General features: G+C 42.5%; 1 protein-coding gene across 1 annotated transcript in view; it reads right to left on the bottom strand.

Moving 5' to 3' along the window:
* The window catches only part of EBF1 (early B-cell factor 1), a 281,018-nt gene extending 264,115 nt beyond the window's left edge, over positions 1-16,903 (bottom strand). Inside the window, exons 1-4 of the mRNA XM_009333536.1 lie at positions 16,646-16,903; positions 15,663-15,863; positions 10,652-10,725; positions 3,535-3,603 (exon numbers count right to left, since the gene is read on the bottom strand). Of these exons, the coding sequence (XP_009331811.1) occupies positions 3,535-3,603; positions 10,652-10,725; positions 15,663-15,863; positions 16,646-16,903 (602 nt within the window). The remainder of the gene's footprint in view (positions 1-3,534; positions 3,604-10,651; positions 10,726-15,662; positions 15,864-16,645) is intronic.
* Between the last annotated feature and the right edge of the window lie 244 nt (positions 16,904-17,147).

The raw sequence follows: 17,147 nt of genomic DNA, 5'->3' as shown, positions 1-17,147 counted from the left end.
GAAACAAGGAATAATATAAAGCCCCACTTTCTCCCCTATGTGACTTTTGTCATTATCATCTTTTCTGATTCTTACAAAGCAAACCTAATTAGGAAGCTCTCTCATTAGTCTTCCAGAAAAATTAGCACAGCTTATGCTAATTACTCCTGTAAAATTTAATAAACTCGTTGAAATGGGAATAGTCTAATGAGGTTTTATTTATTGAACTATAACTATAACTATAACTGTAAGGAAAAAGGTTAGGACACCAGGATATCCAGAGTGGTAATAAAACTACAATTTATTCAATTTCTTCACAGGAATTTTATTGCAAACCTTTTAAATTCAAATATGAGTTACAATTTGAAAGTTAAATCAATCCAGAATTTAATTTAATAACAGGAAGTGCTCTGTGTTTTCTTTAAGTGTGATTACAATGCAGCCCTGCCACTGCGCTTGTAGGAGGAATTGTGCGTTTGTATTGTGACAATAATACCCCTTTTAAAATGAGTTCCTGTTCATCAGAGCTTCATCTCAACACATGTAACTGGATTAGCGATAAAATATACAGGCTATGCTAAGATGATTCAGACACACACAGGTTTCCAAGAAACTTCCTTGAAACGACTGCTCTACAAGCATAATAGATTTATTTTGTTCTCCAGAGAAAATTTAGATCGCTACATGAGTATAAATGTCTTTAGGTCCCTTTCACTGCTGTATCTGCTGATACTATAATAGAGCAAAGTATAAAGCAATTTTATAAAGGATAAAGTCGTGTCCTGTTTCAAACTTTTTTTAAATCCCACATTTTGATTAAATAAAAATATATGATTTAGTTTTCATATATATCTAGGGTTTGAAAAAGAACACAACACATGTAACTTTGAAGTTGCCAAACAGCCTCTTTGCCAAGTTCACTAAACCACCACAAAGACGGAGCTCTCTCTATCCCAAGTTTCTCTAGCCTCATCAAAGAGAATTAATCAATCCAAAATAGTATTCCAGCATGTAAGACGAGGATAGCATTTCCATGTAAGTACATATGTCAAAAATCCCATGGATAGATCCTACGTTAAATTCTATGTTAGGTCAGAGTCTGTGGATTCGCAGGATTTGATGCAAGACTTAGATTAAATCCACAGGCAAGACTTTACCAGAGTGTAGGGCATGTGGGAGTGCTTTAGCCCAAATGGTAAATGAATTCTGTAAGCTTACATGCAAATAAAAATAGCTAAATATGGTTTTGCATATCAATTGACATAATAGTTAAAAATTGTGTGCATGGAGAAGTGACAATAGAGTACAACTAAACACATGTTCTGACTTGTGCAGGCATTTTAATGTTAGAACCATTTTAAAGGACTCGTTTTAAGGTAAAAAGGCTCCATACAGATCACTTCATCCTTTCCAAACCAAAAGGGGAAAAAAAAAAAAGGTAGGATAAATGACACAAGAAACATCACTAAAGCCACTGACTGTATAAAGCACATACTTATTTGGCCTAAATTGTTTGAACTAGCCCCGGCCAAGAAAAGGTTTTAAGTACCCTACTGGGACAGATGCGAAGCGGCAACAATAGAAGCCACACTAATGCAATCCAGGTAACACAATCCTGTTTCAAAAACACGGGGAGGGCTAATTACAGTACTGCTGAGTCAAATTTCTTATACCATTGCAACCCACAGGAACAGGTCAAAATCAAATGTTATTCAAACGACAGTCATATCAACCTTCTGTATCAAAGTCACAATTTAAAACCAAGTGAAGAACTTAAAAGCTTAACCCATTCACAAGCCAAGCGTGATTCGGTACGGGTGGTGAGGTAGGGTTTGTATTACCATCTTTAAATTATGTTTAGCTTGCATTTTAAAAATAATCTTCAGAATTGGTACCTTTTGCATCAATTTACGTAAAGACTGATAAATTGATCACTGCTAGGAAGCTAAATCTGTTTTTTTCATGTAACTGTTTTCCTCATTTTGCAGGAAGCACATAACAGACAGCATCTCTGGCTTTCATAATTTAAAATGATTTGCAACTAGCAGTTTTGCATACTAGATAGTTAAACAAAATATTTCCGTAAACCTGCCATTAGCATCCTAACATCTCACTTTCCAGTACAATGAAAAATTCATGTGAATTTTGTAGCTTTCATGTTGCTCAAAATGCCACTCAACACCATGTTTATAGTGTTCAACTCTGCAGCATGCTTATAAAACACATCTCTATACAGATTTCACTGTGGGGTTCTCTTTTCCCCCACTTTCCCTGGTACTACCTCATGCTCACAGGAGATGAAAATATACCTAGTTAAAATAGATAGAGATACCTTCTGAGATTTAAACATTCTCAGGACTACTTATTATAGCTAATCAAAACATCTGCTATAAGCTTCCAATATATGTACTTTCTTACCAAATTCAAACAAGAACTGTAAATCTGGGAGTCTGGATGAGCACAATGCCAGGCAAGCTCTGCCATCCCCCCGGCCCGCTCTCTGCGTGTGGCACCCAACACATCAAACCCTCTTCACCTTCTTTCATAAAACGGACGCACTGGCACGGAAGATACTTTAAACTTAATATAGCAAACATTAACTCAGACAACAATGCAAGGAGAAGCACACTATTCTATGCTTTCACCCCTATATGTAGAGATAGTTCCCCTTCGGGGTCCCTCTGTTCACAGGTTAGCGCGAGGGTATTGCTTTCCCCAGCTGATGACAGACGCTTTCAGTACTTCATGGCCATTTAACTCTGCTAGAGTCATGCTGCATAATAACCTGGTTATCGCACGTGGCTTTGTACAATGAGTTTGGACAATTAAAATGTAAAAATGACTATTTGGCTACCATTTTGCATAATTTGCAAGCACAGAAACTACGCGTGGCTCGGAAAAACTGAAATAGATGTATTGTACTACAGTGATTTACTCGGTGATGTCAGATTAGCAATATGGATCTGTTTAAAAACACAATAATTAAGACAGGCAAAAATTAATTAATCAACTGACAATACAGTCAAAATAGTATTCCAACCAAAGAAAATAACAGGAGAAAAAACCTTACTTTGCAGATCTTTTTTTTTAACTGTTTTTATGCATAAATAAAAACCTTAAAATGTAGATGGATTGCATCCAACAGAACTACTGTAGCTAAAAGTGATAATGATTCAAACATTTTTCAAATAAAAGTTAAATATTTATAAGCACCCAACCACATTTCATAAATCACAAACTATTATTATTTTATTCCTGAAGCTTCCCTGGCACAGCATGTGAATTGAGCCACAGAAAGTCAGAAAGAAAAATCTCCTCTTTATGCACATGAATCAGTTACAAGAAGCGGAGCCCTCCAAAGAGCAGGTCGCTCCGTTATCCTCCATATGGCCCTTCCGTGGCGATCGCAATTGCAAAGCACAACTAATTTGGTATCAAAAACAAAATTTCATCCGTATATACTCCTAATTCTTCCCATTAGCAACACAGGGCAGGTGTTTCATTATAATGAGGAGGGGGAGAAAAAAAATGGAAGGAAACAATAGCAGTCCTTACCTGTCAATTATCACTGGATCTGATGGAGTCTCATTTCTGTTGCCACAGCTTTTCTTGTCACAACAGCGGCTACAGAGCAAAAGTGAAAGGATTTAGTGCGACCATTACACTGTAAAATCATCATTACGAACATGGTAGGTTCAAATTGCTGGCTAGAGTTACCGCTCCGTCCCTGCCTGGAAATCAGTCAAATGTAGTGGGTCACATATGGGTTAATTACTATGTTTAACTTCTTGCACAGCTGGTTAGCAACGGCAAATATAAAAAGAGAGGGGGTTTGCCCCTTTCACAAATAATAATTCAAGGATCACCCGAAACAGGGAGACCTGCCTATTTGTAGCCTCTTTTCCATAGGGTTTAACAGTTGTCCCGCATACGCTCGCACACAAAATAAGGCAGCTTTTTCCCCGCTGAGCCTGGTTTTTACATTTGCTTAACGCTTATGTTACACGTCCATAAGATATTCTTGCTTCTCCACAGAGCCAAATTCTCAGCTACTGGGAAACCTCCCCACGAAATCTGAAAGCACAATTATTCTCCCTCTAAGAAACACTGTTGTTAATGGGGGAGCCAAAATGCAAGCGCCATCGGCAGCAGCGTTTTTATGCTCGGGCGTGCCTGTTTCCCCAAGTTTTCTGAGCATGTTAATGATTGCTAATGCCATGGAGAGCACAGCTCCAGCGGCTGGTGCCCTGCGTCAGGTCAGATACAAAGCAGGCATGTGAAATATAAGCTCCGTCTCCCAAAGCACTGCTCCATCGCTGACCTCGAGGCTGGGATTCTTTTGAATTAAGGTGGCTCATTGTTTCCTAAGAGAAGTTAAATCGTTGTTTGTGATGATTCCTTGTCAGGGGTTATTGTCCATTAGGAGCCACAAATATATTGCAGGTAAACTCACAGCAATATACGCGATTCTGCTCAGGGTGGGAATCCCTCGTGGTGCATCTAGAGCTGTGGCCAAGTGATGGGGGGGCTGCCTGTAGGCACCCTGCTCTCCCCAGCAGCCCGTCTAAACCCGTAAGACCGAGTCACAGCTACATAGGTGAGCAAAGCCTCAGGCTTTCACCTACCCGCTCACCCCAGGGAGGAAACACCCATCTAGCAAAGAAAGCTCCTATTTGGTGACATCCCTTGACAGAAAATTCCCCACTGAAGTTAAGGCTCCAAGCAATTAAAAAAAAACAAAAAAAGAAAAAAAACCAAGAAGCTCTTGGTCTTCCCAAGCCCTCCTTGGTCCCCAGGGACCTGCTGGATGAAGCCTGGGCAGCTCCTGTGGGGTGAGGGCTGCAGGGACCCCATCCCATGGTGGCACCAAGTGACAGGCAGTGAGGACCACCCCGTTTGCTCTCCCTGGCTAGACCTGGGCACATCTCTCCGTTCAATAAACTTTCTGATAAACCTCAACCACACGCAACCCAATCTTTGGAAAACACCAAGCTTGTTCCAACTGGCATCCCAGGGTCCCGCGCATCGCCTTTATTTCAGCAGCCAGCTTTGGGCAGCTGGCAGGAACGACCACTGATCGCACTCCCGCTCAGATGAACTATTTTCTTTTCCCCAGAAGGTGGAAGAACATCAGGGCAGGAAGAAGCCCTCAGAAGTGCCACGCTATATAAATAGCCCTGTTGGGAGTATGACAAAGGTTCTCTTGTGTTGCTGAACAATAGAGTGAATAATATACAGTTACCCACCAAGATTAGCAATAAAGCAACTAACCACACTAAAGATAACAAAAAAAAAGGGGGCCTTTTACAAAAACAGCCTGTTTAAACATGGTTTAAAAAAAAAAAAATTTTGTTTTCAAAGAGAGGAAAATACATAATTCTTTTCACCGCAAAAAGCTTCAAGGCAACTATTCAGGGCTGAAACTTTTCACAGTTAACACATGTGCGGTATCTTCATTTCGGTGGAAGTTACATTGTTTGGGATTGCCAAAAAAAACTGCTTAATTTTACAGCACAATACCACAATTGATCCACCAAAAAATGCAAGAGCCTTGGCACCCAGAAAGTATTAGAATTTAGGAAGGAATAAAATATGCTGTAGGTAAATAGTCATGTGGACGTTCAGGGGGCTTTTTTGCCTATAAAAGGACTTGTCATTGGAGTGCAGCTAGAATGTGTGGGGTGAGAAAATTTACCCACAAACAAGGCAATAAAAACTGCTAATCATTTTTAAATGATTAAAATGTAATTAGAAACAGAGTTGGCACAAGTTAAGACAATGCAGTTCTTGTGACTGAAGCAAATCAGGGCTAGTCCTGACATTCTCACAGCAGACTGGAGGGACAGAAATTGCCACATTTACTCAGGCGAGCAAAGGTTCCCAGGCTCCCAGCCTGAGATGGGCAGATACCACCATCTACACACCACCAGGCTCAGAGGCAGGCACCTTCCCGGAGCGCTAACCCAGCGGGAGAGGTGGCCACGGGGGCCCGGAGACGGGGACACCTCGGTCTTGCCTCCTACTGCGAGCAGGAGGGAGTCAGGCGCTGGCTGACGGGGACAACCCGGCTTCGAGAGCAGGGGAAACACTGCTTTGCTCGTCGGGTGGCCCCCTCATTCGGCTAGGGCTTCCCAAGAGTGCACCCCAATAATCCCAAGCAATACTAAGAGACCTCACTCCCTGCACCGCAATTTGAGGGTGATGTGGAAGAGGTGCATGGCTGGCACATCCCGCCGTCTGGTGGCTCTGTGGCATGAAAGGAGGCCACAAATGTTATTTCATGTTCTAGATAATTATTTTTTAAACCTTAGCTTGCCTTTTGCATTTTTTCCCCCAACAGCAGAATCCGAGGCCTTGTCTACCCTAGTTTTTTTATGCAGAGAATTGAAACATCACACAAACCCTGAGTTTGAGACCTGGTTGCATTGCACGAGAAGTACTTTTAATTCAACTTGCCTTGAAAGCTTTGGCTTTTAGTGCCAACTTAACACTTGGAAAAAAGTTCCTAAATATTCATCACCCTTTCTCCTTTCCTTGAAGGAATTTAAAAATTCCCAGGAGCTTTTCCAAGTCACCCAGAAACCTTCCAGCTCCCAGTGAGGCTCTGTGAAAGCACTGAGTGACAGCTCCTTGCAGCCAGGAGGGCAAGGACTTGTCCTCGCTGTCCCTCCGTGATGCCCGTCCCCAAGTGGGGCAAGGAGCCATGGCTCAGGCACAACGTCATGCTGGCCCACAGGAAAAGACTGCAAGAATTGCTTCGTTTGGTAGGTTGGTTGTTTTTAAAACAAGTAGTCCTTGACAGTAATGAAGTCTCTTGCCATTACAACCCCCTCCAGCTCCTGCACCCCATCTCTGCCTACCCCAGGTTTCCCCCCCTCCTATTGCCATCCCCAGGGCTCGTGCCCACGCCATCCCCATCCTGCCCCTTTGCAGGCCTCCCCATCCCCTGGCCACCACCACTCCCAGCTTTTGTTGCCGCCTTTGTCCTCACCCCAACCCTCTGGGGACCTGCTGCCCTCCTGCCATCTTGCTCCATATCTTCCTCCTCCTCTTCCTTTCCCTGCACTGGAGCATCTCTATCCCGCACTGCCCAGCCCCGCCGCAGGCGCACAGGAGATGGCCTCCTCACCCTGATGTCTGGCACCCCCAAATCCCCCTGTCCCCACCCCAGCGTGGTGGCCAGGAGCATCACTCAGGAGAGGAGCCCTGCTTTGTGTATTTGCGCGCTCGGGCTTTCTGCGGGCACAATGAACAATGAGAAATTACGGGGCGATGGCATGTGGCCAGCGCAAATGCGACTTTCTGATCATTTAGCTGCCAGGCTTGCTAACAAGTCGTTAGCGAGTCCGTGTGGGAGATTTTGCAGAAGCTCCCAGCGAGGTGGGTTTCATCCCGCAGACAATGCGTCGGGGACAACCCCTGCCCCAAACAGGCTCCTCGCCCCAAAGCGTGGAGGTACGGGAGCTTCTCGCCAAAACAGCTGTAAGATTTTATTTTACACAGGCAAAACCCATATTTTACTCCAACCTCATTCTCAGAAATCACTGAACCATTTTAGCTGAAACTTTCCAAAGAAAGTCAGCCTGAGGCTGACACCCTGCAAAGGACATTTCAGCCAGAACAGTTTAAGTTTGGCAAAGCTGTAAGCCACTGAAGGTTTCATAATGGAAATTGTTGAGGCAATATTAACTATAGATGTCCCTCCCCATGCTGCCTACAATACCAATAAATTCCACTGAGGCTGTGAATTCTCCCCAGCTATTAACATTTTTGCCAACAGTGTAGATTTTTATATTTGACAAAACACAATTAAATCCTTTGAAATAAACAGCCACCTGAAGCAAACCTCAGCCCCACTTTCCTACCACAACCAGGACTCTCCTATACATTTGAATTCTTTGTCTTATCCGTGCCATAGTTGTAGTATACTATAAATACCCAGCTTTGTCACATAAATGCAAAGTTTTATTATGCAGTTAGCCTTGATAGAAAGCACTGCTGAAAGTTGTTTAGAAATTAAATATCTAAAACAAGCTATTTTAAAATACAGAGCCCTCACTATTTCATGTCTGAAATGAAGAAATTTCATCTTAGGGAGAGCAAGCTGTCTTTCACACCATATGGCTAATGGTAGTGCATAGCAATTAGCTGGGCTGATTAATGGGGAACAGACTCTAATTTTATGCTTATAATTGAGGCTGCATTTGCACCCCTGGTGCAAATTCAGCACATCCCAACTTCCACTTACAACAGGCAAGAAATCAAGAGAAACAGAATGGTGTGGAGAGAGATTTTTTTTTTCCCCCCTTCTAGACCCCTAAAGAGCATCAGATTTGCAATTTAAAAGAGTGTTAGCAGCACAATAGATGACAGATTTGTGCAATAGGGTCAAGCAGCCTGGTAAACAAACAGCACCCTCTTACACATGTATAGGCAGAAAAGGAAATGGGTAATATCTAATATGAGCTGTTAGAAATTTGAATATGCCTCCCCCACCCCATCAGGCACACAAATTTGCCTACTCTGGTCAGATAATTTTTTTTTTTGCTACCCTTATGGTTGTGAAACACAAAGCAAGGACTAGCTGTAAACAAATAGGAAGAGAAGAATAAAGCTCCTGATCCAGAGAATTTTAAGCACAAAGAAAGTGTAAAGTGCTTTAACAAAGGGAAAGACTGCACATCTTCCCACATTCCCAGAACGAAAATAATTTTGTCTCAGTCAAAGTATATTGAATGGCCGTAAATCTTTGATGCAGGTATTTGGTCTTCTGGTTAAAACTCAGCCCTCTATATAAAGTTTCGATTTACTTCTTACTCTTTATGTTTCTGAAATATTTGTAAGAAAATTAATGCATTAAAGTAGGTGATTCTTACTCTTGCACGGATGGCTCAGTGAGTGGCAGGCCGATGTAATTCCTACCTCAAAACCTTGCCGTTTAAGAATCAGGAGGGCACATCACCCAGGACTAACAACAGATTCAGACCCTGATGCTGCAGGCACTTGAGCATGTGCTTAATTTTACTCACGTGAACAGTCCCACTGTTTTACTGGTCTATTACAGAAGAAAAGCAAAGCACGCACTTCAGCCTTATCAGGTCAGGGGCCTCCTTTAATATTTCCATGAATTGTTCCTAGCTAGGTATCTAGTGTGAAAGTGGTGCTAATTGGGCCAATGAATTTTAGGGCAATTACGAGTTGTCAGCACTGGGTTTCCATTTGGAAAGGGAGAACTGGCCGGGAGTCCTCAGCAAAGCAGTGCTGTAGCTCCCAACGGCAGCAGAAGCTCAGGCACCTCTTGGAGATACCCGTCTGCTCTGATCGTTCCTAGGCTGTAATGGGTTGTCTTTGGTTTCCTGGAAGAAGCCAAACCTACTGGACAAAGCAGCCTAGAAAAATACGACATGAAAACTAAAATCCCCCAAATCCTGTAAGGAAGAATTTGGAGGGCTGCGCGGGGTTTCGCCCAGGCTGGCAAAGCAAGGAGAGCAGCTCCTTCTCTGCCGGCATCGCAGGGCACTGCCCTCCAGCAGGGTTTTATCACCGAGGAGCTGCCGTGGAGGACAAAACATGCAAATCGCCAAGAATGAAAAAAAAATTTTAAAAAATCAACCAACAGAGAAGTTTCCATCTGAATATTTTGTCTAAGACTCTCCCCCACCAGGAAACCCTCATCCAAGTTTATTCTCTTAGAAGTGGGTAGTAGTTTTTACCCTCAAGTTACTCCTTTTTAGTAAATGTGCTTTGTAAAAGTTATAATGCATGCAATGGCATTTTTACGGTCTTAAAACAACTGATTGTAACAATGAGCTTATGCAAGAACGCCACGTCTTCCACCAGGGAATTATTTTCTGCCATCGAATAACATGTAACAAATGATTTTTTCAGACATGCAAAAAACACCCACTAACTTTAATGAGACTGCAAGGTCAAGCTCTCCTAGGTGTCGGAGGGGTTTGTGGGAAGATGCTGCCTTCTCTGTGGTAAAAAGGAAGTAGAAGAGGCTTCACCTATTTCAATCAGCCAGAAAAGAGAAGGAAGCAGCTGCAGAAGTACCACGTTCAGGAGAGAAGATATTTGACTGTCCCGAATTTAAGTGACCAACCCCAGGCAGGCATGTTCAGGGGAAGAGAGCACAAGGCAGAGCCAAATCTGCAGGGGAACTTTAAAGAAAATCAACAAGAAGACACCTTTGGTGTGGGAGGAGTATCACTGCTCCGCTCCGGCCGAGCGGGGACCTTGCATGAGCAGCAACCAGGACAAAAAAGGCCTCCTGACTTCAAGTCTTAATGCACATCCAGGAAAAAAAAAACCAAAATTACTATTTTGTCATCTTACTGAGGAGGTTTTGTTGGGAATTGGGGACAGAGAGGTTTATTGCTAGAAGACTATAATTGACTGTTAATTTTGGTGAGGAGACCTTTTGTGGGCTACGGTGTCTAAATGAAAACAAGTAGCATTCTGTTAAGAATAACTCTTTATAAATAATTGAAAACTAGTGTGACGACTGAGACCTTGCTGCTAATTACACACACAGAACTGTGTTATTTTGGGATTGTTTAATGCAAGAAAGATAAATTTAAGTCCGAAAATAGCTGCAAGTTCAACCTAGATTTTGAGAGACAGATTCATCTTCTCATCACTAATTAACTGGAAGCGGGGTATTTCTTACCTGCACATTATTTCATGCGTGAGCAGAACTCGGCACATTTCTGGGTTCTTGTCTTGGCCTTCGTATACTATCGCCTAGAAACAAAACACATTTTTAGCTGTACATCGAGTTGAGTTCGGAGAAAATAAAAATGCATCGCGGTAACCGAAGGCGCAGCTGGAGTTGCAAGCCAAGTCGCAGGCTAAAGAGACCGCGTCTCCACCGAACCTGCTCCAGTACTTGCAGTTGGAAAACAACAGAAGCTGAGTACAGCTAAATTCCCTCCTCTCCATTGCACATCTCTCAAGCGGTGTGTAGGATGGGTTTTTTTAGTAGTCAAGACAACCACAATTTTCTTTTCAATTCAGAATAAAATATAAACCTAATAGCATTAAAAGAAAAAAAAAGAAAAAAAAAAAACAGCAAGGCTTGGCATACTTTGGGTCCTATTCATTAAAAAAAAAAAAGACAGAAAAGAGAGAGCTCATGTATTTTTAATTACAAAAGCTGCACAGCCCCGGCATTTTCCTGGTAGCTCCTGAGAAAGCGCTTGGGCCCAATTCTCCCCTTGAACCTCGTGATCCACCGCTTTCCAGAGAGCAGCTCTGCAGTTACAGGGATATAAATAAGCGAGCGGCAGGTCCTACCAGAGCAGAGGATACCAAAGCAAACAGAGGATCAACCAGCTTGAGAAATTTGACTCTGAGATAGCATGGGGAGAATCCTTTAAGTTAAAACTGTGGAAAGACCGTATATTCGCATTTCAGGAAGAGTCTATGTTTGCAGTCCTCCCACCAGCAGAACCAGCGGCGACGGCGAGGGATCGGTGTTACACGCTAACTAGGTTAGCGCTCACAGCCCGCTCAGCACAGGGTTTCCATCTGATCGGGACAGAGTTATCTTTTCTAACCACCCCGGGCCCCAGGCACCAGCCCCCCAGCAGGAAAACAAGAGTGAAAAGGAGCTGCCTTTGCAACAGCATCTTTTGATAGCACTGTGGCTCCTGAATCTTTGAGGGTGCCACGCTGGAGCTGGGATCACTAGTTAGAGCCCCAGCCTCGGTGACATGACTAGTCCTGCTTCTGAGCGTCAGCTCTGCCCTTGACCTGCGGCGCAACCTTTTCAGCCTCTAAAATACAGACTTAAAAAGAAGAAATTGGGGAACAAACTCTGCAAGTAAAATGACATCTGATATGGGTATCCTTAAAGCTAACAATAAAATAGATATTGAAAATAAAAAACAAAAATATGCTATATGGATTAAATACTTTTTTGTGGAATGAGACCACTTTGAAATGGAAGTGTGGAAAATAATGAGAAAAAATAAGTTATCTTAATATATGATGAAGTAAGATCATACGAACTGCTTTCCCAGTCCTTAGAAATATAACCCACCAAGGGTAAGAGGTGTTGTACGTGCAAAGGGGGCACGGATCTCAGGACACACAAATCTGAAGAAGCACGAGCTGATTTTTAACACCATTTTAATAGTAATATGCAATAATAATAACATGCATTATAAAATGATTTAATGATTCTATATATAATATCAGGAATGGGGCTGTGTTATCTTCCTTAGTTTTAATTTTTTTTTTTTTGGTTTTGCAGTGTGCATTCCCCTAAAACCTGAGAGCCAGGGAGGGGTTTTTTTGCTAAGATGAAACGGAGGCCAACGGTGCCATTGCAACTAACGGGTACAGAGTTTCACCTGACTTCTGCCCCCTCATTCCCACCAGTGAGGCACAAAACCTGTGAACCCAGCACTCGTATAAAGGGGACACGAAAGTGGTCTCAGGACGCGTGCAAGGTCCACGCAGCACAGACACCAGCAAACGCCCCTGACCCCAGCTGGGACCCCACGTCCCTGCTCGGTTGCTGGCCCACACCTCGAGGTACTTCCACATCAGTGCCCAAGAGAGCTACAGGTGGTTTGCAAGAGGCCTTGGAAGATGGCAGTACAGTCATCCATGTGTTACCTCAGGAGTTGGGATGAATTCAGAAGATCCTCATTTCCATGCATTAAGGAGGAAGACGAGGAGAAATTTCTTCCAGCAAAAAAACGGGGAATCAAAGTAAGCAGCTGACAACTGATGGGGTCGGTCAGCAGGGACGTTGCACGGACTCCAGGAAACCCCAAATCAGGTTCCACCTGGCAGTGGGACAGGCCGGGCAAGGGGGAAGCTCACAACACTTTTTGGACTTAATCAATGCATAATCAAAGAACAATCTGCCTCTGAGAGAGCGGAGCATGGGGGGTAAAGAGCAGATCTACTCCCGAGGCCTTTAGCAGAGACAAACACCTCCAGTCCCCATCCACCTCTGTACATCACAGCATGACACGGGGGAATAGTGCCTGAGAGAGAACTGCTGGACTTGGCTTATTCTTCTTAGACTTTCAAATCTTAAAATAAATTTACCCAGTATGGGTTATCTTGTTGCCAGTGAAGTCAAGGAAGAACTAGAAATGACAAACCAGAACACAAAATTTACTTTCTTTTTTTTTCCCCTCCCCTCCCCTCTCTCTTCCTCTTCTCTTCCTGCCGCTATGCTTACTTAACCTCCAGGTACCCGCTTAAATAACTCAACTAAATAGCAATAATGAATGGGCAGAGTCAACACTGCGGTACATAATCACCTTGTCTGTAGTGTTTAGCATCAGTGATCCCTTCTTTGCGTGCATGACATTCTTCTGCCTTCCTCTACGGTAAGGACTTCCTTTTCACTTGATGTGCATTTAATTACCGATGTTGTACCCATGCATATTTTGTTTTCTCCCCGTTAAGCGCAGATACTCCCACATACCCTATTCCCGCAGGAATTCCTAGGGAATTCTAGGAAGCAGGAGGAATTGCTGAGTTCATTTCTGAGCAACTCATCCCCAGCTCCCATTCCTATGTCCCAATTTACTTGGGCGAACGGGTGTGTAAAGCGCCAACTGTTTACTTCCATGAATGGCTGCCCGAGAGCATTACAGATACTCTACCGTCTTGCAAACGGCACTGCTTTAAAGCATTAATTCTACAATTAGTTTCAAAAAGGAAACAGGAACTGCTAAAGTTTCAGATCGTTATAGCTGCCAGAAGTATTTTTACAGGAAGGGTCTACAATGTCACTGTTGTGAAAATTTTTAAGTTTAAGATTTGAAAAGCTACTCTTTTAACAAAAGTATCTTAATTTTTTATTATTATTGTTTTTTTAAAGTTCAGGCTTTAAAACAGGGTGATTGCGGGAGGATTTCTTGTCACACTAACATCGTCGTGATTTTGTCAAATGGGGATCACATTAATGAGAGATAAAGTGAAAGTTACAGTGTATAAACTTGACCACACCAGAGCTAAAAATAAGCCTGCAAATACACATCAGAGTTGCACAACAAAACAGCAGCAAAGGAAATGCAAAATTATAGACTTTGGTTTTTTCCTTTTTGTTTACTTCATGTAGTTTTAACTCGGTGTTATTTCATAAATGTTTCAAAATAGTTTTTCTTCTCCTGAACAACTTAAATATTTCCCCACAAAATTCGTCTTCCATTTTGTAAGCCATTACTCACCCAAGTAACCTTTCTACAAGAAGTCCCAATGAGTAACGATCACTCATGCACAAATGGCCCCGAAAAATTAGTGTCAAAATATGAGACTTCCTCACTCCCATTTAAATAAAGCTGCATAAAAAGTTAAATCAAATGCAATTCACTGCTTGCCAGCAAATAAAAATTACTAAATTGAGCACATCGCAGTCATTTCTAGATGACAAGTGCATCCAACAATTCGCCTAAACTTTTCAGTGACAGAGATCATAAAAAAAAATAAAGTAAAATAAAAGGCAGGGGGGGTAATATAAAAGTCAAGGCTACAGTTCTCATTTAATCCACTTTTTCCCCAGTAAAGAGGGCAGGATAAAGCAGTAAAATAGTTGACGACTAAGTTGGAAAAAATATAGTGCCAGATTTCGTCCTTAGCTATTCCTGAATAAATCCAGATTTACGCTAGTACAACTGAGGGCAGAATCGTCTCGTGGTGTCAGTTTGCCAGTCAAGCAATCCTGCTTTCTGAACTGGACGAGAAACAATCTTGAAGGAACGAGATCATGGTCATTATATTATTCAGTTATATCATGGCCTTGATTTTAAAAGATTAAGAGAAGGGGAGAAATCACCAACGTGCATCTAAATCTACTCGCTTTCAAATCCCTCATCTGTTTCACAAAACAAACTATGTCCTTTATTGAAATAAAGGAGAAAGAAAAACTCATTAAAATGAGGGTCTTTTCAAAAACAGAACTAAAGTGATTTGTAATGACGTATACAGCCATACGCGCAGAGAGAAAATAAAATCCTGGCCCCACCGAATTCAATAGGAGCTTTGCAATTGACTTCAGATGGGCCAGAATTTCACCCAGAGAGGATTAGGCTTGTATCCGCTGTATATCTACACAGAAAATACTGTGCATTACATTTATTTGGCTTCGAATACTTAACCCTTAATTACCCAAGGTTTTACCCCTTCCCCAAGGAAATTTCCGACTCATCCCAGTGAGGTTTATCCCGGACACGGAGCACAGCGCTGGGTCCCAGGGCGAGGACAGTTAGTTCTTGCTGTGTCTCTCAATGCACAATTCGGTAGCATCTAATTATTTTATCCACTCTCCCTCTGCCTTTGATACACAGCCTGCTTATCGACGTATTCACACAAATTAAATAAATTTATCTCTCCTAATATGTTCATTTTTAATGGTTTTCAAACATTCACATGGAAACAGCTCTAGCGTAAATATCCCAGAACAAATGGCTGTATATTATACAGGAGGGAGCAGTTGGGCTGCCAGACTGGGAATGCACCAGGCCATCTGGCTCAGGCAGTCTCTCCAAAATCCTCAGCTTTGTTTTCACCCTCAGACTCCAAACAACACATTTTCCACTGTGATGAGTTTACATTTTCCCAAACACAGGTCCTGATCATGCATGCAAATTCCAAACTTCTCCATTCCTCTCTGTACAAGAAAATTAAAATCACCTGCGCTTCTGACATCTCACCAAAGGCACAAGAAAGCTGCTAAAATCTGGCGCAATGTAAACTTTCCCCGTCACAGGGGTTAGGTTTTGTTTTATGTTTGTGTGAAATTTCTCTGAGTCTGCTGAGGCTCCTCTGAACTTATTGATAACATTTTTTTTCCCATGCGTGTAGCTGCCAGAGAAGGGCCATGCTATGCGCAGAATAGAGAGCTGATCAAATATCTGCAGACATCAGAGAATGATAGAGAAGCCAACAGAAAAGGCATTTGCATCCAGAGTTAAAGTACTGAAAAAAAGCAAAATATAAACAGAGTCTAAGTTCGAAGGAAGGATTTTTGACTCATGAGGACTCTCAGCAATAGACAATAGCTATCGTGCAAAACTTATGATTTTTAAGATGCCTGAGCCATATTAGCATCCGTTATATCTTATGGATGAGAACGGCTGAAGGAAAAATGGGTGGGGAACAAGTATTTCAGATTTATTTCCTCCATCTTTCCTAATAGTGAAATATCTCAACTTTATGAAAATACAGCTGAAGAAATAGAAGGCATCTCTTCTCCATAAATATATTAAAATCCTTAGACTTGCCTAAAAACTCTGGTTTTATTAGAGCAGACATATTTCACATTTTGCAGGCGATTTTAAAATGCATCATTGTTAGAGCCAGACCTACTGCGGTAAAAGCTGCTGCTTTACGGAAAGCAGCAGCTATAAAGTTTGGGATCCTACAGGGTTTTGAACGCATTAGGAATGTGATCCCGACATAAAATGAGGTGCCAAGATAACATAAAAGAAAATTTAATTAAGCCAGTATTGACGCCGAATGTTGTTACCCTAACTGAAAAGAACTTCCCCGCAACATTAATGATTTCGGTGTACTATTTGCAATTTTTAAATGACGGGGACACATTTTGGAAACGTAGCGAGACCCCTCAAAGGCATGTAATTTCCATCTTACCCAACACTTCTCTGGGGCCACCACCAAAGGCCAAGCATGTTACCCTCAATGTAGCTCGAAACGATGCACTTCGAGACCAGTCCTGCCTGGGTTTCCCATTCAGAAGTCCCACAGCCCAGACTACCAAGGAGCGCGCGTGGAACGAAAGCTCACGTTTTGGGGCAGCGCATGCACAGTTCACACCTACACCCCAGATCTGCCCTGGGACGTAGTCGGCGACAAAATTCTTGGTTACTTCAGTAACGCCACTCTCCAGCCCCGCTTCCCATATTGCATCACGGCTGATCGAGAACGTACACATGCGCACCAGGACACATAGATCCCCGTATTCCACCTATGACAGGACTCTTGCCATGAGTTTCTTAGTTGGGCACAGCCACACAAACAAACCCCTGACTTATTCGGATCAAGAACTCTATGGGAGCAGGAATATCTACTATTTATTACATACACAGCATCCAGCACAGGAGAGCCCTGCCTGTCTACCTACCGATATAATGCATGCTGCTGATGGGACATTTATGTTAAATCTATGAGTAGCAATC

This window comes from Pygoscelis adeliae, unplaced genomic scaffold, assembly GCF_000699105.1.
Source record: "Pygoscelis adeliae isolate BGI_AS28 unplaced genomic scaffold, ASM69910v1 Scaffold431, whole genome shotgun sequence".
Taxonomy (NCBI): Eukaryota; Metazoa; Chordata; class Aves; order Sphenisciformes; family Spheniscidae; genus Pygoscelis; species Pygoscelis adeliae.
The sequence above is the reverse complement of the archived record's forward strand: the minus strand, read 5'-3'. Positions and strand labels throughout refer to the sequence as shown.